General features: G+C 42.1%; 1 protein-coding gene across 10 annotated transcripts in view; it reads left to right on the top strand.

The window, feature by feature from the left end:
* ANKS1B (ankyrin repeat and sterile alpha motif domain containing 1B) overlaps positions 1-24,609 on the top strand; it is a 770,082-nt gene that overhangs the window by 164,819 nt on the left and 580,654 nt on the right. For all 10 annotated transcript variants that reach the window (XM_048835480.2, XM_048835488.2, XM_048835486.2 and 7 more), the window contains one exon: positions 4,334-4,506. In XM_048835480.2, the coding sequence (XP_048691437.2) occupies positions 4,334-4,506 (173 nt within the window). The remainder of the gene's footprint in view (positions 1-4,333; positions 4,507-24,609) is intronic.

A 24,609-nucleotide genomic window follows, 5' to 3' on the forward strand; every position in this document is an offset into this window, starting at 1 on the left:
AGAGACATGGTTTTAAAATATTTTTAATAGTGATCTCTCTAATTTTCATCTTATTTTCTTTATTACAACATGCATTTTTGTTAACTTCTGTTTTCTAATCAGAAAGCAAAATATGAAGGATTAAAAATCTTGATTCTGAGCCATGTTCTACCATAATTTTTGTGCAAAAATCCCATTGCAGTTAATGGGAGTTTTGAATATGGAAAGTCCATGGATTTTCAAAGCCAATGGGAGAATTTAACATGCAGCTCCTGCTGGTGGCTTTGAAAATCTCAGTCATAACTTTGGCCTTCATTGTATTTTTAAAAATTATCCTGAGCTAGATCCTGACATTTATGCCCTACTCTGCATAGGGGGCAGTGCAGAGCTGCGCCAGGAAGCACATCTAAACTAAACTACTACATGCCACAAGAGGCCACAGCAGTGGTTCCCTTAACCCACCCAGCAATATTGTCAATCTATCCAACTATACTCTTAGCCCAGCAGACGAAGCTGTCCTATCTCGGGGCCTCTCCTTCTGCCCCTCCACCCCCACGAACATGATACAGTTCTGTGGTGACCTAGAATCCTATTTTCGACGTCTCCGACTCAAGGAATATTTCAAACACACCTCTGAACAACATACTAATCCACAGAGACCTTCCAACCAACACTACAAAAAGAAGGATTCTAGGTGGACTCCTCCTGAAGGTCGAAACAACAGCCTGGACTTCTACACAGAGTGCTTCCACCGACGTGCACGGGCTGAAATTGTGGAAAAGCAGCATCAGTTGCCCCATAACCTCAGCCGTGCAGAACACAATGCCATCCACAGCCTCAGAAACAACTCTGACATCATAATCAAAAAGGCTGACAAAGGAGGTGCTGTCGTCATCATGAATAGGTTGGAATATGAACAAGAGGCTGCTAGGCAGCTCTCCAACACCACTTTCTACAAGCCATTACCCTCTGATCCCATTGAGGGTTCCCAAAAGAAACTACAGCATTTGCTCAAGAAACTCCCTGAAAAAGCACAAGATCAAATCTGCACAGACACACCCCTGGAATCCCGACCTGGGGCATTCTATCTGCTACCCAAGGAAATCCTGGATGCCCCATTATCTCAGGCATTGGCATCCTGACAGCAGGATTCTCTGGCTATGTAGACTCCCTCCTCAGGCCCTACGCTACCAGCTCTCCCAGCTATCTTCGAGACACCACTGACTTCCTGAGGAAACTACAGTCCATCGGTGATCTTCCTGAAAACACCATCCTGGCCACTATGGATGTAGAAGCTCTCTACACCAACATTCCACACAAAGATGGAGTACAAGCCGTCAAGAACACTATCCCCGATAATGTCACGGCAAACCTGGTGGCTGAACTTTGTGACTTTGTCCTCACCCATAACTATTTCACATTTGGGGACAATATATACCTTCAAAACAGTGGCACTGCTATGGGTACCCGCATGGCCCCACAGTATGCCAACATTTTTATGGCTGACTTAGAACAACGCTTCCTCAGCTCTCGTCCCCTAATGCCCCTACTCTACTTGCGCTACATTGATGACATCTTCATCATCTGGACCCATGGAAAAGAAACCCTTGAGGAATTCCACCATGATTTCAACAATTTCCATCCCACCATCAACCTCAGCCTGGACCAGTCCACACAAGAGATCCACTTCCTGGACACTACATTGCTAATAAGCGATGGTCACATAAACACCACCCTATACCGGAAACCTACTGACCGCTATTCCTACCTACATGCCTCCAGCTTTCACCCAGACCACACCACAAGGTCCACTGTCTACAGCCAAGCTCTATGATACAACCGCATTTGCTCCAACCCCTCAGAGAGAGACAAACAACTACAAGATCTCTATCAAGCATTCTTACAACTACAGTACCCACCTGCTGAAGTGAAGAAACAAATTGACAGAGCCTGAAGAGTACCCAGAAGTCACCTACTACAGGACAGGCCCAACAAAGATAATAACAGAACGCCACTAGCCATCACCTTCAGCCCCCAACTAAAACCTCTCCAACGCATCATCAAGGATCTACAACCTATCCTGAAGGACGACCCATCACTCTCACAAATCTTGGGAGACAGGCCAGTCCTTGCCTACAGACAGCCCCCCGACCCGAAGCAAATACTCACCAGCAACCACACAACAGAACCACTAACCCAGGAACCTATCCTTGCAACAAAGTCCGTTGCCAACCGTGTCCACATATCTATTCAGGGGACACCATCATAGGGCCTAATCACATCAGCCACACTATCAGAGGCTCGTTCACCTGCACATCTACCAATGTGATGTATGCCATCATATGCCTACAATGCCCCTCTGCCATGTACATTGGTCAAACTGGACAGTCTCTATGTAAAAGAATAAATGGGCACAAATCAGATGTCAAGAATTATAACATTCATAAACCAGTCAGAGAACACTTCAATCTCTCTGGTCACTTGATTACAGACCTAAAGGTCGCAATATTACAACAAAAAGACTTCAGAAACAGACTCCAACGAGAGACTGCTGAATTGGAATTAATTTGCAAACTGGATACAATTAACTTAGGCGTGAATAGAGACTGGGAGTGGATGTGTCATTACACAAAGTAAAACTATTTCCTCATGTTTATTCCCTCCCCACCCCCCACTGCTCCTCAGACATTCCTGTTAACTGCTGGCAATGGCCCACCTTGATTATCACTACAAAAGGTTTCCTTCCCCCCCCCGCTCTCCTGCTGGTAATAGCTCATCTTAAGTGATCACTCTCCTTACAATGTGTATGATAACACCCATTTTTTCATGTTCTGTGTGTATATAAATCTCCTCACTGTATTTTCCACTGAATGCATCCGATGAAGTGAGCTGTAGCTCACGAAAGCTCATGCTCAAATAAATTGGTTAGTCTCTAAGGTGCCACAAGTCCTCCTTTTCTTTTTGCAAATACAGACTAACATGGCTGCTACTCTGAAACCTATCAAGGAGATTGTGTCTCAGGCAGGCACAATCTGTCTGAGGCTTCTTAAAGCACACAGACATTGTACAAGCTGCTCCATTCATTAGGAGGGATTAGATTGCTCTTCCTCAGTACACTGGCACCACTCTGTGGACTGGTGAGAAGGTGGAGAGGTCCCTCTTTTTCAGCATCTTACTCCCCAGGGTGGAGCAGAATGGAGCAGTCCTTGTACTAGCTAGAGCAGAGGTGGTGTTTGCTTATTGGGGGTTCTAAGCAGGAATATTTTTTGGGTCGCCACACAACACAGACTAAAAAAGCAAATGGGGGTCACCTTGAGCTGCTTGGGGCCCTAAGCAATTGCTTAGTCTGCTTATGCATAGCTCTAGCTCTTATCTAGAGCATAGGGAGTGAAGGGCCTTCTACTGAAGGAAACCTGTGCACACTTGGGCAAATGAAGGAGACTTCTTGTATGGCCCCTTACCATGGTCACTTACAGTGTGGTCCTTCCTGTTGAAGGAAATGGTTTTGTACATACAGTGCAAAAGACATTTGTTTAGGGCCAGATTCTGATACTATTACTCATGCTGAATAGCACCTTACTCTGGAAGAGGTCCTACTGATTTCAATGGACTATTTTCAGAATAAAGTACTACTCAATATGAGTAAGAGTATTAGAATCTGGCTGGCCCTAATTAATTCATGGTCCCCATGGCCTTATCAGCTGAGGACCTTGCATCACTAAAGGCAGCCATTAAAAAAGGAATAACATCTTCAAAGTAAAGAATTTAATAACCCTTAATCCTGCATTACCCTGAAACTCACCAAACTTGGATTTTTGTTAGACTGCTATAGGGAGCAGGTTCTAGTATTATTTGTTTTTCAAAACATCTTGTCACAAATCCCAGAGAGTTTGATCCCTGGGACAGACAGATGGAATCTTATAGAACCTAGCCAACACCTTAATTGCCCAAAGATATAAACAGGTAGCCAATGCAAAGCATTCTGTGTGGTTATAGCGGGTTCTCCATTCTAGAGATGAATGCTGGTGTTCTTCACTAGCTGCAGTTTTTCAGGCTTAGAGGACAGAGAGAAGGTGGAGTCATGGCCAATGCCCCATCCACAGTGGCACACAGTGTACAAGGGAAAGCAGAGGATGTAGAATGCCTCTCAGTGCTCCTCTTGGAGCATTACACTATCCTTTATTCAGGGTTGTGCGTCAGAGTCAAGATATAGACTATAAGGCATGCAATGGAAGGAATAGTCTTAGTACCATTATATCTACCCCAAGATTCAAAAGTTTTGCATTACTTTTTAGCAACAAAAATCCCCCTTAAATTCTAATTATTCTGACTAATTATATCTATTTTTTAAAAGGTGAAGCTGTGACTGGAGAGTTATCAAAGCTCTTAGATGAAATCAAACTGTGCCAAGAAAAAGAATATTCTTTTGAAGATCTGTGTCATACAATATCCGACCACTATCTGGACAATTTTAGTAAGATATCAGAAGAAGAATTTATGAGCAATGGAATCCAAACTAAACTTATAGTAAGTAAGATGGCATATCATATTAACTTTTTCAATTATATTTTACATTACTTATTGTACATTCAAGAATTAAAGAAAGGAAGTAATATAAAGAAGACTGATATAAGAAATCTAAGTATCTGTAAAAGTATACAGTGTGTGTGTCTTACAAATATAGGACCAAATTATGAACCCCTTACTGGTGAGCAGTTACTCACACAATGACTTCAATGGCACTGTTTTGGTGAGAAACTGCTCGCCAATGTGAGTAGAGGATTTATAGTCTAGCTCATAAGGCTGCATTCTGCAAATAGTTACAACAGAGCATAGAGCTTTCTATTGTCTATTTCTATTGAAGTCAGTGGTACTACTTAAGTTTTCAACTATTATACCTAGTACTAAGTGCTCACAGGACCATGCACAAAGTACGGTACTCAGTCCTGTAAGATGCTGAGCATCTTCAACTCCATCCTCATACAGCATTAAAAATATATGGGTATGCAAAGGGATTAATAGCATTAAAGGATTAGGATCTGGTACTGTAACTCTTTATGGACATTAGTAGCCATTGACGTCAATGATTTTAGATAGGAATTTGACTTAAATAGGACTATTCCTGTGAATAAAGATTTCCAGGATTAGTTTCTTTTTGTACAGTAACAAGATTGCTTCCTTAAACCTGATTCTTCCACAATTATTTATGTTGAATTGTACCCTACTTGCTGAGTAAAATCAGTGGGACTACTCATGGAATAAGGTGGCTGAATTGGGCCATTTGTGTTCTTAAAGGAAACAAAGTCAGCTGCACCTTCAGATAATACAGTTCTAAAAGAACAGAACACTATATAGATACAAGGAAAACATAGGCAATTGAATCATCTTATGTGCTATTGTCTGTGTTATAGTATAGGGTCTCAGGGCCAGATCTATAAAGGTATTTAGGTGCCTCAAGATGCAGATAGACACACACACACAAAAGTGCCTAAGCAGGTCAGGCATCTAACTCCCCCACTGAAGTCAATGTGAGTTATGTGTCTACTATCCTGTTTAGGCACTTAATAGATCTCTTTAGGCATCTTAAAACCTTTGCAAATCTGGCCTTCAGTTACCATCTTTGGTATATAATATAATCAATATAATCCTCTAATCTAAAATGGAAAATCTTTTAGAACTATACACAGTTAAAGGGAAAGGGAGTAGGAAATACTGGTATACTTTAAAGTCTGTTCTTTACATGCAACAGACAAAAACAATGGTAAATTAGATAAATATATTTACTGAAAGTTCATCTAATCAAGATAATTTGTGTATTAAATTAGTAATAAAATTTGATCTTTAAAAAAATTGCGCTAGTTCATCACTAACAATTGTGGGAGAAATCCTACAGCCTTTTTCCAATCTTCACTCAGGCAAAATTATTGTTGAAGTCAATGGGAATGTTATTTGAGTAAGGACTAAGGACTGTGTGGTTTGCAGGCCCACTATGAAAATGTATGTTTTAAAAAGATAGTATAATATAAGAATTTTAACAGCTATGGTAAATACAAAGGTAAATACAAACAAAATATACTGAAACAGATTTTCTTTCACTCTACTAGGCAGTGGTATCCCTTTGATGGGCTAATTTGATAAACAATATCATACCTTGGAGGCAGGAGGCTTTGGAGGAGGTAGGGGCTGTTCTATCGTACTGCCCTGCTTCAGTTTCCTGTGGGAAGAAGTCTCTTTACCCTAATGGGCTGCTATCCTCTCTGCAGCTGACAGCTCCATTTCAGATTCATAAAAACATAAGAATGGCCATACTGGGTCTGACCAATGGTCCATCTAGCCCTGTTTCCTGACTTCCAACAGTTGCAAGTGCCAGATGCTTCAGAGGAAATGAATAAAACAGGGCAGTTGTCAGCTGATCCATCCCCTGTTGTCCATTCCCAGCTCCTGGCAGTCAGAGGTTTCGGGACACTCAGAGCATGAGGTTATGTTCCTGACCATCTTAGCTAATAGCCATTGGTAGACCTAGCCTCCATAGACCTACCCAATCCTTTTTTGAGCCCAGTTATACTTTTGGCTTTCACAACATCCCCTGCAATGACTTCCACAGGTTGACTGTGCATTGTGTGAAGAGGTACTTCCTTATGTTTGTTTTAAACCTGCTGCCTATTAATTTCATTGGGTGACCCTGGTTCTTGTGTTACATGAAGGAGTAAATAAATTTTCCTATTCACTTTCTCCACACTATTAATGATTGTATAGACCATTATCATATTACCCCTTAGTTCTCTCTTTTCTAAAATGAACAGTACTAATCTTTGTAATTTCTCCTCATCTGAAAGTGTTCCGTACCCGTAATCAATTTTGTTGCCCTTCTCTGTATTTTTCCAATTCTAATATATATTCTTTAAGATGGGGTGACCAGAACTGCACACAGTATTCAAGGTGTGGGCATACAATGGATTTATATAGTGGCACTATGATATTTTCTCTCCTATTATCTATCCCTTTCCTAATGGTTCCTAACACTCTGTTAGCTTTTTTGACTGCTGCTGTACATTGAGCAGATGCTTCCAGGAAACTATCCACAATGACTCCAATATTTCTTTCTTGACTGGTAACAGCTAATTTAGACCCTATCATTTTGTATGCATAGTTGCGATTATGTTTTCCAGTGTGAGTTACTTTGCATTTACCAACGCTGAATTTTATCTGCCATTTCGTTGCTTAGTCACTCCGTTTTGTGAGATCCCTTTGTAACTCTTTACAGTCAGCTTTGAACATAACTATCCTGAATAATTTAGCATAATCTGCAAATGTTGCCATCTCACTGTTAGCCCTCTTTTCCAGATCATTTATGAATATGTTTGAATGGCACAGGTCCCAGTATAGGTTCTTGGGGACCCTTCTATTTACCACTTTCCATTGTGGAAATCGACCACTTATTTCTACCCTTGGTTTCCTGATTTTTAACCAGTTACTGATCCATGAGAAGACCTTCCCTCTTCTCCAATGACTGCTTACTTTGCTTAAGAACCTTTGGCGTAGGACGTTGTCAAAAACTTTCTGAAAGTCCAAGTACATTATATCAACTGGATCGCCCTTGTGCACATGCTTGCTGAGGTCCTCAACAAATTTTAATAATTGGTGAGGCATGATTTCCCCTTACAAAAGACATATTGATTCTACCCCAACAAATCATATTAATCTATGTTTCTGATAATTCTGTTCTTTACTGTAGTTTCAATTTGCCTGGAACTGAAATTAGGCTTACTCACCTCTAATTGCCAGGTAATTGTATGTCATAAGGTGTCTTTAGTCCACTCAGTCTCTCCCTGGCTGCCAATCAGTCTGGGAGCACTTTGTCCCCAGTGTTCATAGATTCATGGATTCAAAGGTTAGAAGGGACCATTGTGATCATCTAGTCTGACCTCCAGTATAACACAGGCCGGAGAACTTCCCCCAAATAATTTCTAGAGCAGATCTTCTAGAAAATCATCCAATCTTTATTTAAAAATTGTCAGTAATGGAGACTCTAACCATTAAAAACGTATGCCTTATTTCTTGTCTGAATTTGTCTAGCTTCAGCTTCCAGGCATTGGATCATGTTATACCTTTCGCTGCTAGATTGAAGTGCCCATTATTTAATATTTGTTGCCCATGTAGGTACTTACAGACTGTAATCAAGTCACTCCTTGCCCTTTGTTATGCTAAATAGATTGAGCTTTTTGAGTCTGTGAGTATAAGGCACGTTTTCTAATCCTTTAATCATCCTTGTGGCTCTTCTCTGAACCCTCTCCAATTTATCAGCATCCTTCCTGAATTGTGGGCACCAGTATTCCAGCAGCAGTCACACCAGTCCCAAATACAGAGGTAAAATAACCTCTTTATTTCTACTTGATGATCGGATTAGCCCTTGTGGCCACAGCATCACAGTGGAAGCTCATGTTCAGCTGATTGTCCACCATGACTCTTTTTCAGAGTCACCTCTTCTGAGGATAGAATCCCCCATCCTGTAAGTATGGCCTACATTCTTTGTTCCTAGATGCATACATTTAACCATTTCAAAATGCATATTGTTTGCTTGCTCCCAGTTTACCAAGTGATCCAGATTGCTTTGAATCAGTGACCTGCTCTCTTTATTATTTACCACCCACCCAATTTTTGTGTCAGTTACAAACTTTTTCAGTTGATTTTATGTTTTCTTCCAGGTCATTGATAAAAACATTAAATAGCATAGGACCAAGAACTGATCCCTGTGGGATGCCACTGGAAACAACCACCCTCAATGACGATTCCCTGTTTACAACTACATTTTGAGATCTATCAGTTAGTCAGTTTTTAATCCATGTAATGTGTGCAATGTTAATTTTATATCGTTCTAGCTTTTTTAACAAAATGTCATGCTGTACAAAGTGGAATGCCTTAGAGAAGTCTATGTATATTACATCACCACTGTTATCTTTATCAACTAAATTTGTACTATTGTCAAAAAAAGATATCAAGTTAGTTATATAGGATAAGTCCCCAATTATCATTCACATTTTTTCTGAGTAAATTCTTCCTCACACCTTATTTGGCTCATAATTGTTTTCAGCTTTGTGAAATTGGCCCTCTTAAAGCACTATATATATACATTATTCAAATATGATCAAGTCATGATCACTTGTACCTTAATTACCATTAATTTTCTGTGATCATTTCCTCTTTATCTGTTAGAACAAAGTCTAATATAGAATTCCTTTGTGTTCGTTTCAATACTTTTTGAGTTAGAAAGTTGTCATCTATTATGTTTAGAATTTCCAATGATATTTTACTACTGGCAGCATGAGACCTCCAGCATATGTCACTCAAATTTAATTCCCCCATGATCACACAGGTTTTTTCCCTATACGTTGCAGATAGATGTGCAAGGAAGCAGTCACCCTGTTCCCAAGTGAGAACTGGTGTTCTGTAGTATACACCAACTAGTAATCTTCTGCTTTATTTATGAAGACATTGCTCCATAAGCATTCAAGATAATTTTCTTCAGAGCAAAAGTGACTTGGAAACAAGTAATGCCACTTGTCCTTCCCTTTTGCCAACTCAATCCTTCCTAATTAGGTTATAATCATTGATTTTAACAGTCCAGTTGTGCAGATCATCCCACCAGGTTTCAGTAATACCAACTAGATAGAATTTATATTCATAAATGAACAATTCCAATTCCTCTTGTTTGGTACCCAGGCTCCTAGAATTGGTGTAAAGGCAATTAAGGAATTTCTTCTCTTCATGTCCTTTGGTTCCTTGATTAATTTTGTTCTTAATTAAAGACTGTATCACAATGCATACACACAAGAAGGCCAAATTAAAGTTGCACCTTAATTCTAGCAATTCCCAACTTAGAGTGCTTGACTTTGCACCCTCAACTTTCTTTTAATGCAGTTTTTTGGATTTAATATTAGTTAAAGTAAGTATTAAAACAATTGATTTGTTAATCTAAATTCATCTACCACAAAAATATCCATAGTACAAGTTGTTGGTCATCAATTCCTTGCTAGCACTCTTCACCTAGTTAACGGCCTTTATTTGAAACCCTGACTGTGGGATGTTGTTCAAATGAGCCGTTCCAGGAGGAATTGCAAAAAAAAATTGTAATTCTGAGGCACTGTTGCCCCTGAGCTCCTGTGTTGCTCAAGGGAGGGGGAATATGTTCAGTTGGCCTGTTGCCAAAAACAGCATACTCCCTTCTCTATGTTTTGTGATGGGTGAAGTCATGGCTGTTCTTACCCTACACTGCTTTCTGCCCATTTGTTCACACTGGGGCATTGTAGCCCTGTTGAGTACACTCTCCCTCCACAACCCTACATAGACTCTTTGTCTAGGTAAGCCCTGGATGGCTGTGCAGGTGAGTTAGAAGGGCTTTATACTCCCTTACTGCCCTACGAAGGCACCCAAGGGTATGTCTACACTACGGAATAAGGTCGAATTTATAGAAGTCGGTTTTTTAGAAATCGGTTTTATAAATTCGAGTGTGTGTGTCCCCACAGAAAATGCTCTAAGTGCATTAAGTGCATTAACTCGGCGGAGCGCTTCCACAGTACCGAGGCAAGCGTCGACTTCCGGAGCGTTGCACTGTGGGTAGCTATCCCAAAGTTCCCGCAGTCTCCGCTGCCCATTGGAATTCTGGGTTGAGATCCCAATGCCTGATGGGGCTAAAACATTGTCGCGGGTGGTTCTGGGTACATATCGTCAGCCTCCCGTTCCCTCCCTCCCCCCGTGAAAGCAAGGGCAGACAATCATTTCGCGCCTTTTTTCCTGAGTTACCTGTGCAGACGCCATACCATGGCAAGCATGGAGCCCGCTCAGGTAACCGTCACCCTATGTCTCCTGGGTGCTGGCAGACGCGGTACGGCATTGCTACACAGTAGCAGCAACCCCTTGCCTTGTGGCAGCAGACGGTACAGTACGACTGGTAGCCGTCATCGTCATGTCTGAGGTGCTCCTGGTCGCCTCTGTGAGGTCGATCAGGAGCGCCTGGGCAGACATGGGCACAGGGACTAAATTTGGAGTGACTTGACCAGGTCATTCTCTTTAGTCCTGCAGTCAGTCCTATTGAACCGTCTTATGGTGAGCGGGCAGGCGATACGGACTGCTAGCAGTCGTGCTGTACCATCTTCTGCCGAGCAGTCATGAGATGTGGATGGCATGCAGTCCTTCTGCACCGTCTGCTGCCAGCCAAAGATGTAAAAGATAGATGGAGTGGGTCAAAACAAGAAATAGACCAGATTTGTTTTGTACTCATTTGCTTCCCCCCCCTCCCCTGTCTAGGGGACTCATTCTTCTAGATCACACTGCAGTCAAGGTGCAGCGAGGTAAATCTAGCCATGTATCAATCAGAGGCCAGGCTAACCTTCTTGCTCCAATAAGGACAATAACTTAGGTGCACCATTTCTTATTGGAACCCTCTGTGAAGTCCTGCCTGAAATACTCCTTGATGTAAAGCCACCCCCTTTGTTGATTTTAGCTCCCTGAAGCCAACCCTGTAAGCGCCCCTCCCAGCGTCAGAGCAATGGCAAACAATCGGGCATCTGAGAGTGCTGTCCAGAGCAGTCACAATGGAGCGCTCTGATGGGGCTAAAACATTGTCGCGGGTGGTTCTGGGTACGTGTCGTCAGGCCCCCGTTCCCTCCCTCCCTCCGTGAAAGCAAGGGCAGACAATCATTTCGCGCCTTTTTTCCTGAGTTACCTGTGCAGACGCCATACCACAGCAAGCATGGAGCCCGCTCAGGTAACCGTCACCCTATGTCTCCTGGGTGCTGGCAGACGCGGTACGGCTTTGCTGCACAGTAGCAGCAACCCCTTGCCTTCTGGCAGCAGACGGTGCAATACGATTGGTAGTCGTCCTCATCGTGTCCGAGGTGCTCCTGGCCGCGTCGGCTGGGAGCGCCTGGGCAGACATGGGCGCAGGGACTAAATTTGGAGTGACTTGACCAGGTCATTCTCTTTAGTCCTGCAGTCAGTCCTATTGAACCGTCTTATGGTGAGCAGGCAGGCGATACGGACTGCTAGCAGTCGTACTGTACCATCTTCTGCCAGGCAGGCAAGAGATGAGGATTGCTAGCAGTCGTATTGCACCATCTTCTGCCAGGCAGGCAAGAGATGGGGATGGCTAGCAGGCGTACTGTACCATCTTCTGCCGAGCAGCCATGAGATGTGGATGGCATGCAGTCCTTCTGCACCGTCTGCTGCCAGCCAAAGATGTAAAAGATAGATGGAGTGGGTCAAAACAAGAAATAGACCAGATTTGTTTTGTACTCATTTGCCTCCTCCCCTGTCTAGGGGACTCATTCCTCTAGGTCACACTGCAGTCACTCACAGAGAAGGTGCAGCGAGGTAAATCTAGCCATGTATCAATCAGAGGCCAGGCTAACCTCCTTGTTCCAATAACAACGATAACTTAGGTGCACCATTTCTTATTGGAACCCTCCGTGCAGTCCTGCCTGAAATACTCCTTGATGTACAGGCACCCCCTTTGTTGATTTTAGCTTCCTGAAGCCAACCCTGTAAGCCGTGTCGTCAGTCGCCCCTCCCTCCGTCAGAGCAACGGCAGACAATCGTTCCGCGCCTTTTTTCTGTGCGGACGCCATACCACGGCAAGCATGGAGCCCGCTCAGCTCACTTTGGCAATTAGGAGCACATTAACCACCACACGCATTATTCAGCAGTATATGCAGCACCAGAACATGGCAACGCGATACCGGGCGAGGAGGCGACGTCAGCGCGGTCCCGTGAGTGATCAGGACATGGACACAGATTTCTCTGAAAGCATGGGCCCTGACAATGCATGCATCATGGTGCTAATGGGGCAGGTTCATGCTGTGGAACGCCGATTCTGGGCTCGGGAAACAAGCACAGACTGGTGGGACCGCATAGTGTTGCAGGTCTGGGACGATTCCCAGTGGCTACGAAACTTTCGCATGCGTAAGGGCACTTTCATGGAACTTTGTGACTTGCTTTCCCCTGTCCTGAAGCGCATGAATACCAAGATGAGAGCAGCCCTCACAGTTGAGAAGCGAGTGGCGATAGCCCTGTGGAAGCTTGCAACGCCAGACAGCTACCGGTCAGTTGGGAATCAATTTGGAGTGGGCAAATCTACTGTGGGGGCTGCTGTGATGCAAGTAGCCCACGCAATCAAAGATCTGCTGATATCAAGGGTAGTGACCCTGGGAAATGTGCAGGTCATAGTGGATGGCTTTGCTGCAATGGGATTCCCTAACTGTGGTGGGGCTATAGATGGAACCCATATCCCTATCTTGGCACCGGAGCACCAAGCCGCCGAGTACATAAACCGCAAGGGGTACTTTTCGATAGTGCTGCAAACTCTGGTGGATCACAAGGGACGTTTCACCAACATCAACGTGGGATGGCCGGGAAAGGTGCATGATGCTCGCATCTTCAGGAACTCTGGTCTGTTTCAAAAGCTGCAGGAAGGGACTTTATTCCCAGACCAGAAAATAACTGTTGGGGATGTTGAAATGCCTATATGTATCCTTGGGGACCCAGCCTACCCCTTAATGCCATGGCTCATGAAGCCGTACACAGGCAGCCTGGACAGTGGTCAGGAGCTGTTCAACTACAGGCTGAGCAAGTGCAGAATGGTGGTAGAATGTGCATTTGGACGTTTAAAGGCGCGCTGGCGCAGTTTATTGACTCGCTTAGACCTCAGCGAAACCAATATTCCCACTGTTATTACTGCTTGCTGTGTGCTCCACAATATCTGTGAGAGTAAGGGGGAGACGTTTATGGCGGGGTGGGAGGTTGAGGCAAATCGCCTAGCTGCTGGTTACGCGCAGCCAGACACCAGGGCGGTTAGAAGAGCACAGGAGGGCGCGGTACGCATCAGAGAAGCTTTGAAAAACAGTTTTATGACTGGCCAGGCTACGGTGTGAAAGTTCTGTTTGTTTCTCCTTGATGAACCCCTCCACCCCTTGGTTCACTCTACTTCCCTGTAAGCTAACCACCCTCCCCTCCTCCCTTTAATCATTGCTTGCAGAGCCAATAAAGTCATTGCTGCTTCACAGTCATGCATTCGTTATTCATTCATCACACAAATAGGGGGATGACTACCAAGGTATCCCAGGAGGGGTGGTGGAGGAGGGAAGGAAAATGCCACACAGCACTTTAAGCACAGCACTTTAAAAGTTTACAACTTTAAAATTTATTGAATGACAGCCTTCTTTTTTTTGGGCAATCCTCTGTGGGGGAGTGGCTGGTTGGCCGGAGGCCTCCCCACCGCGTTCTTGGGCGTCTGGGTGTGGAGGCTATGGAACTTGGGGAGGAGGGCGGTTGGTTACAGAGGGGCTGCAGTGGCAGTCTGTGCTCCAGCTGCCTTTGCTGCAGCTCAACCATACACTGGAGCATACTGGTTTGGTCCTGCAGCAGCCTCAGCATTGAATCCTGCCTCCTCTCATCACGCTGCCGCCACCTTTGAGCTTCAGCCCTGTCTTCAGCCCGCCACTTACTCTCTTCAGCCCGCCACTTACTCTCTTCAGCCCTCCACCTCTCCTCCCGGTCATTTTGTGCTTTCCTGCACTCTGACATTATTTGCCTCCACGCATTCGTCTGTGCTCTGTCAGTGTGGGAGGACAGCATGAGCTCGGAGAACATTTCATCGCGAGTGCGTTTTTTTTTCTTTCTAAGCTTCACTAGCCTCTGGGAAGGAGAAGATCCTGTGATCATTGAAACACATGCAGCTGGTGGAGAAAAAAAAAGGGACAGCGGTATTTAAAAAGACACATTTTATAAAACAGTGGCTACACTCTTTCAGGGTAAACCTTGCTGTTAACATTACATACATAGCACATGTGCTTTCGTTACAAGGTCGCATTTTGCCTCCTCCCACCGCGTGATTTTGGTTGAATGCCAGCAAACATACACTGCAATGCTTTGTTCTACAGTGATTCCCCAGTACGTGTTGCTGGCCTGGAGTGGTAAAGTGTCCTACCATGAAGGACGAAATAAGGCTGCCCTCCCCAGAAACCTTTTGCAAAGGCAGAACCGCAAATGCCAGGGCAAAGTAATCCTTTCACATGCTTGCTTTTAAACCATGTATAGCATTTTAAAAGGTACACTCACCAGAGGTCCCTTCTCCGCCTGCTGAGTCCAGGAGGCAGCCTTGGGTGGGTTCGGGGGGTACTGGCTCCAGGTCTAGGGTGAGAAACAGTTCCTGGCTGTCGGGAAAACCGGTTTCTCCGCTTGCTTGCTGTGAGCTATCTACAACCTCCTCATCATCATCTTCTTCGTCCCCAAAACCTACTTCTGTATTGCCTCCATCTCCATTGAAGGAGTCAAACAACACGGCTGGGGTAGTGGTGGCTGAACCCCCTAAAATGGCATGCAGCTCATCATAGAAGCGGCATGTTTGGGGCTCTGACCCAGAGCGGCTGTTCGCCTCTCTGGTTTTCTGGTAGGCTTGCCTCAGCTCCTTCAGTTTCACGCGGCACTGCTTCGGGTCCCTGTTATGGCCTCTGTCCTTCATGCCCTGGGAGATTTTCAGAAAGGTTTTGGCATTTCGAAAACTGGAACGGAGTTCTGATAGCACGGATTCCTCTCCCCAAACAGCGATCAGATCCCGTACCTCCCGTTCAGTCCATGCTGGAGCTCTTTTGCGATTCTGGGACTCCATCATGGTCACCTCTGCTGATGAGCTCTGCATGGTCACCTGCAGCTTGCCACGCTGGCCAAACAGGAAATGAGATTCAAAAGTTCGCGGTTCTTTTCCTGTCTACCTGGCCAGTGCATCTGAGTTGAGAGCGCTGTCCAGAGCGGTCAGAATGGAGCACTCTGGGATAGCTCCCGGAGGCCAATACCATCGAATTGTGTCCACAGTACCCCAAATTCGAGCCGGCAACGTCGATTTAAGCGCTAATCCACTTGTCAGGGGTGGAGTAAGGAAATCGATTTTAAGAGCCCTTTAAGTCGAAATAAAGGGCTTCATTGTGTGGACGGGTGCAGGTTTAAATCGATTTAACGCTGCTAAATTCGACCTAAAGTCCTAGTGTAGACCAGGGCCAAGTCCATGTCAAGATAACACAGTGTTTGCATCAGAAGAAATTGCTCAAAGAATAATTGAGATTGACTAAACAACAAGGAATGAAAGGAACCCTGGATTGATGCTTGTTTGAAAATATATAATGGAAATTTGAGTAGAAAAAGACATAGGGCAAATCTTTCACACTATGTGTAGCCTAAGTAAACAGGTTTTGCATGTACAAACATTCCTTTTAGGAGAAAATCAAGGCTATCTTAAGCATGATTGAATAGAGTGGTGTCAATGACAGCCTTTGACAATGACATTTCCTAGTTTCTGTTGTATTTCACTTTCCCTTAGAAACAGTATAATTTAAAAAACCTTTATTTTCCAATAGATGGCAGTCTGGCTCAGTATTTTAAAGAACAAAAGGAGCCATCTTATATAAGAATTTTTCAGCTTATAATTTTTTTCTTTACTGTGTTAAGGTGATAGGTTTTTAAACAGAATTTGCTGGACAAATTGCTTAGAAATAAAAAAATCTTTATTTCTTTTAATGAGAAACTCTATTGATGTAGTAAAAATGAATAGCATAGGTGTATAAGAAGCAAGCTAAAATCTCAGGGACAAATTTAGGGGTGTTATGTAAGGTAACTTACATGTTAGTAAGTGGATGCTAAAGGAGTTTAAATGAATCCAAGGGAAGCTAAGGATGCCTACTTGTATTCCAGGGAGACAGAATAAAGGGATGTAGCAAGAGACCTAATACAGGGATGTAAACACACATGCACACACACACAACACTTTCTTACACCTTCTTCCGTCCCCTCTGTATGCATATTGCTTCAGCTTAGATGCCACTTTCCTTAAACTCTAATATGTAGCTTACACCAATGCAAGTTTCTGTGCAGGCTTGATATTGCTGCACAAATTTTTAAGCTCCAGAGTCAAAATAGAAATGTGCAGTCTTTATAATAATGGATTTGTTTAGCTATGCTTATGTGAGAGAAAGAGCAGAGAAAAAATACAGATATATATATATATATATATATATATATATATATATATATATAGGTTGTGCTAATACACACATACAGAGAAGGTGAATTAGCACAATCTATAATGGAAATTTGCAAAGTGGCTGCTTGGAGCTTGATTTAACACAATTCTTTTTATGTTGGAGTCTGATAAGATACCCAATTCAGGAGAACAGTCCTTCAGTATCTTTTTCTCCTAATGTTCCTCAAACCTCTTTCTAGGGGATTGACACTGCTATTCTTAATGAAGGAAGACAAAAGGTTAATTTATAGTAAATAGAATTCTCCACAAGCGTTGCTTCAGCAGGTCTACACTTGCCCTCCCTCTTTCCTTATTTCTTCAAGATTTTAATGAAATTCTTTCGAAGGACAAGAACTGAAGGGCATTTGATAAACAGAATTCTCTTCATAGCCTCTGTTTTTAATTTACTTGGACCCATAACAAAAGCACAAACCTATGCCCCAACTGTTTTGAATGGTTCTGTGGCATTATGTGTAAGCTAACACAAGTATATAGATTTGCCGATCTCCTGAGCTAATAGAGTACCTTCTGACAACTCGAGGTCAAGAGAACCTTCCTTTCTCATCTCCTTCTCTCATCTTTCCTATTTTAGAAAAGATCTGAGATCACCTGGTATCTTCCTTTGCCAGTGCAAGATTGTGCCCTATAGTACATTTTCTGGTGCTTTGGTCAGCTGAGTTTTAAATTTCTCAAGCAATGGGGTTTCCTCCTTCTCTGTTGGAGGACGATTTGACACTCTAATTGATCTCACTGTTTACTGAGAAACAGTATACATTCAAATTTCCATTAGTACATGGCATTATTATGAGAAACGTGAAATTGATTAAACAATACAGTTCTGCTGTGTTTTTGGTAGCATTCAGAATGGATTTCTATACCCAAAAAATTGTCAGAGAGAAGGTCAGTGTTTGCAATGATATTACCAACTGTAACCCCTTTTTATTACTTGGGACAAATTTTATGTACCAAAATTTTATTCCCCCCACAGCAAAAGGACTGCTCAAGAATAATGTATTAGGTTGATCTTTTATTCTTGATCCCAGTTCCCGTTTACCAATAACAGGCATATGCTTCCACAGGCATATGCTGATTATCATTTCTACTCAAAATAAAAATTATGTCCTTCCCTCCCAAACAATGGAAATGTCATATTTAAAATGCTTTCCTCATATGGAAAGGTCTATCCACTCTCAAAACATAAGACTAGTACTCTTAAAATGAGATTTTTTTAGAAGATACCACCTAATTACAATTCATCTAGGAGTCTTGGTTTCTAGTGCACATGATATTCCCCCATAGAGAAGAGTTCTACGTAAATTCATCACAATATAAGTACTTCAGAGCAAAGAACTTGTTTGTCTTTATGGTTGTAAAGCACCATGTACCTTTGGGATGCTTTAGAAATGATTAATAATAGTTTATGTATGCAACCCTATTTGTTTTTATTGCTGTATCCTACAGGGCAGATATTTTTATAAAGTTAATTACTATGGCTCTTGGATCTCTTTTCAAAGAAGATCCTACATTTTCAGAGCCTTTCAATAATGCATATATATGCCATAGAAGACTAAACTCTGCTCTTTGTTACAGCTGTGAAAATCCAGATTATCTGCACTGAAGTTGGTGTAATTATTTTGGAGAGCAGCCTGGCTACTGAGACAAAATGCTGGGTTAAGAATTTGGCCCTGGGCATCATCCTTTGCTAGTTACACTTTCAGCTACCTTACTGTGCTGGGCAAATGGTGTGAGCTCTCACACAACTGATTCCCAGTTGTTCCCATGCACCAATTTAATATAGTCATATTTATCATGTACGATACAATACAACAAACCTCAACCAGCTCGTCACTAATGGGATCAGAGTTAATACAGCACAGGTGTTCTTCAAAGTCTTTTTGACTATCCATTCTTATCCATCCTTCAGCTTCAGATGACTAACCTGTGACTCTTCGAATGGCTTTGCCCATTCAGACATGATTTCTCCGAGACCTTTATTAGAACAAGGAATTCTTAATCAAAAACAACTGCACTCTCAGTAACACACTTCTGTTGAGAATAAGTATTTTAATCCAAAAAATGTGTGAGCTGTTAGGAGGATAATAAAATGGTGACTGCTGCCCACTCACTTATCACATAATTTTCCCCTGCTTCTTTAATTTCTGTTCCCTGCTGCCGTATTTCTTGAACAATAATGCATTTTCTATAAGCTCCATCATTCTGCCACCCACCTATCCATCCTTTCTTTCACAACTTAAAGCAAAGGAAAAATATACATTTTCCAGCTAATTTGCTTTTAAACTGTGTTGAGTTTTACAAATGTTTTTATGAGGATAACACTCAGATATTATAGTGATGGTGGATATATAGCTACATTTTTAGGTGTTTTACATGAAATGTTTTGATTTTTTTGCTGGGTAACTGCATTATAAAATATTATAGTTATGTTGACCCTAAATTACTTTTTCTTATATGTACTAAAACTAACGAGCTTCAGTTTTTTCTTCACACTTAATTGATATTTCTAAAAATATTAGCCCTTGATTTCATTTTTCTTTAGGCCCTGATACCCTTTATTGCTGGTCTCTTTTTTATAGTAAATATTACACTGGTTCCACACATTGAGTCAAATTTTGGCATGATTCATTCAGAGTGAACATTCAGGCCTAGATACAGTGAGATACTTAAGCTCATGCTTAACTTCAGGCACATGAGAAGTCCGATTAAATTCATTGGAACTAGTCATGTACTTCAACAGAGCCCCCTACAAACACTCATTTTCTGCTACATGTGTGGGCACTTACACTGTGCTTACACTTGCTAGCTGTATTTCACCCCTAGGGCTTGGGTGGAGCTGGTTGAGGAGTCTTTGGCAGGAAAGGGGGTGATGTTGCCCTTCCCCCCATGGAGTTTCTTATGGATGAGGTCTTGGAGGAAGCCACCCACTTCTCTGTCATCTGTCTCCCTCATTGGAGAGGAGGTGGAAGTCCCAGTGGTTGCTGATGGAAAGGCCCCCATTTTGGATAGTGGAGTCCTCCAAGCAATCTTCAAGGAGATCAAGGCCCTGGGTCTGACCTCAATGCAGGTAATATTCATATGAAATATTTTGCACAGTTTTGTAACTTCCAGATTATTTTGTCAGATGCATACAACTCCCATTGACTTAACTATCACTTGAAAACACATAGCTGGTGATGTTGTTTGGCCTTTAATGTATTTTTCTGCTTGAACACAGCCATAGAACAGGAATAACACAGTCTTCAAGAGGCAGGAATTTTTGTATCAATGTTTCCAAGGGGTTAAATAAAAGAATATAGAAATACCGGCAACTTGGGTGAGGGGGAGAACAGAGTTAGAGGACAAATGTCTTACAGCTGGATCACTCTTACAGCTCAAACCTCCAGCTCTGAAACCGTAGTTACAACTGAGTATTCAATCATTGTTCCTAATGTGGCATCTGTTGTAAATATAAGTTAATAAGTAGGCATCAGAATTAGGTGATGAAAAATGCTAAAAAAGCTCTAGTACCAAATCAGACATTTTTGCTGACACTGAATTATTCTAATGGATACTGATTTAAAGTCAACATATTAGCCATGCTTCTACAGACTGAAGGTAATTAGGCTAAAATGGAGATAAGATAAGAAGAGAGGCAGTTTACTGTTTGGTTTTAGATCTCAGCTGTGCGGCATGGATTGCCATAGCTCTACTGGGTACACAGTAACAGATAATTTTTTAGCTACAGCGTGGTCAAAGATCAGAATTTCATGCTGACTATTTTGAGGGAAGCAACAGAGAATCAATCTTTATTATAGGTATTTTAACTGAATCTGATAGAGTGAATGCTGGTCTAAGATAAGGAGTTAATGGAGTGCCTTGGAACTAGGTGATTAAATCAGGTCTGCCCACCAACACCTGCCACAATCATCAATCTAAGAGGGTGGGACCACCAGCTGTACTTAATAACTGAGGGAAAGACAGCAAATAAAAGGGAGTAAAGCAGACTTATGGGTAATAGATATTTTATCTTTGGAGAAGGTCTGTCTAGGTAGTGAAGTATATAGTCAATGGCTTTGACTAATATGAGAGAAGGTCCAAACTTTGGACTGTTAATATACAAGGTGAGAAGGAGAGACTGTGGAGGCTGCCCTGAGAGGATGGACGACCTGGGTTATGAATTGAGGAAGTGTTTTTATTTTTATTTAGAGTGACTGTAAACTATAATTGAGGGAAATAAAGAGACTGTTTTTGTTGAGTCCAGGGATGCAGAAGTTTGGATAAGTAAAGAGGATTTTCTTCTTCCTTCCTCTTCCCACTGACCTTTGGGTGCTGGTCTGTGCTCTTGGGTGCTGGGAATGGCCAATATTTATTATTAATAATAATTAAAAAAACTCTCATGGAGACAGAAAACCATGCTTACAACTAAAAACACATGTTTAGCAAAGTTATGGCTTCTCTAGTATGTTGGAGAGGGTGCAGAGAGCTTCACGGTAGATGGACATTCCATGCCTACCTTCTGGAGGAGTAATTCTGGGTGCTCAACATTTGAGTCAAATTCTGGCCCCGTTAAATTCAATAGTAGTTTTGCCATTGATTTCAGTAGGGCCAGAACTTCACTCTAAATCTTTTACTGTTATGAATATCTAATACTTATTTCATGTGTTGATAATCAAAGCAGCTGGCTTCTTTAAGGCTTTTATTAGATCTTTGTACCCATTAATTTCTTGTGGTTTTCTTTCTGGCTATTCCATTTTGGGCATCTTGTACAATTTCTCAAGGTTTCCCCCCCCCCCTTTTTTTTTTTACATATGCTCTTCTGCTCCTGATAAACCTTTTAGGTTAGGACTATTAGAAATGCTGAAATTCCAGAAGACCATTAGGGTGTAACCTGTTGTTAATATGTTAAACTCAATTAATTTAGGATCCCTTACCTAATGGCTTTACCTGTTACTAATTCTTTTCTGGTGGTGACTGCTATGTATAAGAGAGTCTCCTTGTTTCTATTTTAATCTTTTGTAATTCAAAACTATCCTTTTGTAATTCAAAACATTTTTGGAGGTCTTCTGCTTCACTAAAGATTCTCTCCTCCCCCCCCCCCGCCAACAACTGTCTGGATAGTTGGAGTCACCCAAGTGTACTAATTCATTTTATTCTAGCCATCTGGCTAATGTCCATTAGACTCTATTTGTCCTTATTTACTCTTTGATGGGGGCAGTCTAGAAATAATCTGCCTAGAAAATATTTTCCATTTCCTCTGTTTTTTTTATCCATAGCATTTAATTCACACTACCGTAAGCCTGACTTACCTCAATTTCATATTTGTTTTACATAAAGTAAATCACCCCTTTCCTTCCTGTATTATATGGGGAAAGTTTATATTCATCTGCTGTTCATTAGCATGTCATCTGTTTGCCCCACTGTATTTCTGTAATGGCTAAATGATCATATTCTTTCTCTCCCATAATTCCCATTTATCCAGTTTATTATGCATATTCCTTGCTGTTATGTTAAAGGAGCCTCTCATTTTATATATACTTTATATTTTTTATTTAGATTAGTTTATGTTCTGTGAATTGCTTTCACTTGCCTATGAAGTTAGACTAGTTTGTTGCATTCTTTCTAGTTGTCAGGTGCTGTTACAGTTCTTTGCCACTTACTATAGGGGGCATCTTTAATATTGGTCTTTGGGCTGGGAATGCTTAAAATAACTTATCCCCTTTGCATGTAGTAAACTACAGTTGTTTTAGTAGTGCAGATAACTGGGCACATTGGAGGGCTTGGACTGACACCCATTTTACAGATTAGTGAAAGATGTACAGTCCTCTTAACAATATAAGTGGACCTGCTTGACTGCAAATTCACTCTCCCATGTTCTCTACTCCACACCCTCAATCTTGTTCTTCACTCTTCCTTTGTAGCTAAGCAGTATAGCTTTGGGATCATCAACTGCACTGTTTATGCCTTCATTTCCCAATCTAAGCCTCAGAAGTCAAGTCATTAATGAGTTTGCTTAGTTTGTTGCCCACTTCTTATTTAGAAGGATGGAGTGATTGCAGATAAGGACGGGGAGAGAGTTGCACAAAGTTCAACTTCTTATAGGTTCAAATTTCCTGAACTCAAACCTTCAAGCAAACCTGCAGGTATGAGTCAAATTTTAGTTCTGGAGCCAAGTGGCAGAGTGCAATTGGGAAACACCAAGTAAAATTATTTGTTACACCGCATTTGGAGCACAGTATTAGTCACCTTATCTGAATCAAGAAATGAAGTTGGAGAAAGTAGGACTCAGATATGAAAATCTGAAGATGAGATATTATGATTAAAGCACTTAAAGCTGAGTGGTTATGAAAGTTAATCTTGACTGGTGTGAGGTCAGTGGATAGGCTGGAACTAGAAGACTAGAATTGGAGAGTGTTGTTTTATTATGCCAGCAGTGAAGGGAACTTTTTATTATACTCTTCCAGGGAATAAGAAAAGGAGTACTTGTGGCACCTTAGATACTAACAATTTTATTTGAGCATAAGCTTTTGTGTGCTACAGCTCACTTCATCGGATGCATTCAGTGGAAAATACAGTGGGGAGATTTATATACATAGAGAACATGAAACAATGGGTGTTACCATACACACTGTAACCAGAGTGATCACTTAAGGTGAACTATTACCAGCAGGAGAGCGGGGAGTGGGGAACCTTTTGTAGTGATAATCAAGGTGGGCCATTTCCAGCAGTTGACAAGAATGTCTGAGGAACAGTGGGGGGTGGGGGGAGGAATAAACATGGGGAAATAGTTTTACTTTGTGTAATGACCCATCCACTCCCAGTCTCTATTCACGCCTAAGTTAATTGTATCCAGTTTGCAAATTAATTCCAAAGCAGCAGTCATTCGTTGGAGTCTGTTTTTGAAGTCTTTTTGTTGAAGTATTGCCACTTATAGGTCTGTAATCGAGTGACCAGAGAGATTGAAGTGTTCTCCAACTGGTTTTTGAATTTTATAATTCTTGACATCTGATTTGTGTCCATTTATTCTTTTACGTAGAGACTGTTCAGTTTAACCAATGTACATGGCAGAGGGGCATTGCTGGCACATGATGGCATATATCACATTGGTAGATGTGCAGGTGAACGAGCCTCTGATAGTGTGGCTGATGTGATTAGGCCCTATGATGGTGTCCCCTGAATAGATATGTGGACACGGTTGGCAACGGGCTTTGTTGCAAGGATAGGTTCCTGCGGTTAGTGGTTCTGTTGTGTGGTGTGTGGTTACTGGTGAGTATTTGCTTCAGGTTGGGGGGCTGTCGGTAAGTAAAGACTGGCCTGTCTCCCAAGATCTGTGAGAGGATAGGTTGTAGATCCTTGATGATGCGTTGGAGAGGTTTTAGTTGGGGGCTGAAGGTGATGGCTAGTGGTGTTCTATTATTATCTTTGTTGGGCCTGTCCTGTAGTAGTAACTTCTGGGTACTCTTCTGGCTCTGTCAATCTGTTTCTTCACTTCGGCAGGTGGGTATTGTAGTTGTAAGAATGCTTGATAGAGATCTTGTAGGTGTTTGTCTCTCTCTGAGGGGTTGGGGCAA

Source organism: Caretta caretta, chromosome 1 (assembly GCF_965140235.1).
Source record: "Caretta caretta isolate rCarCar2 chromosome 1, rCarCar1.hap1, whole genome shotgun sequence".
Lineage (NCBI taxonomy): Eukaryota > Metazoa > Chordata > Testudines > Cheloniidae > Caretta > Caretta caretta.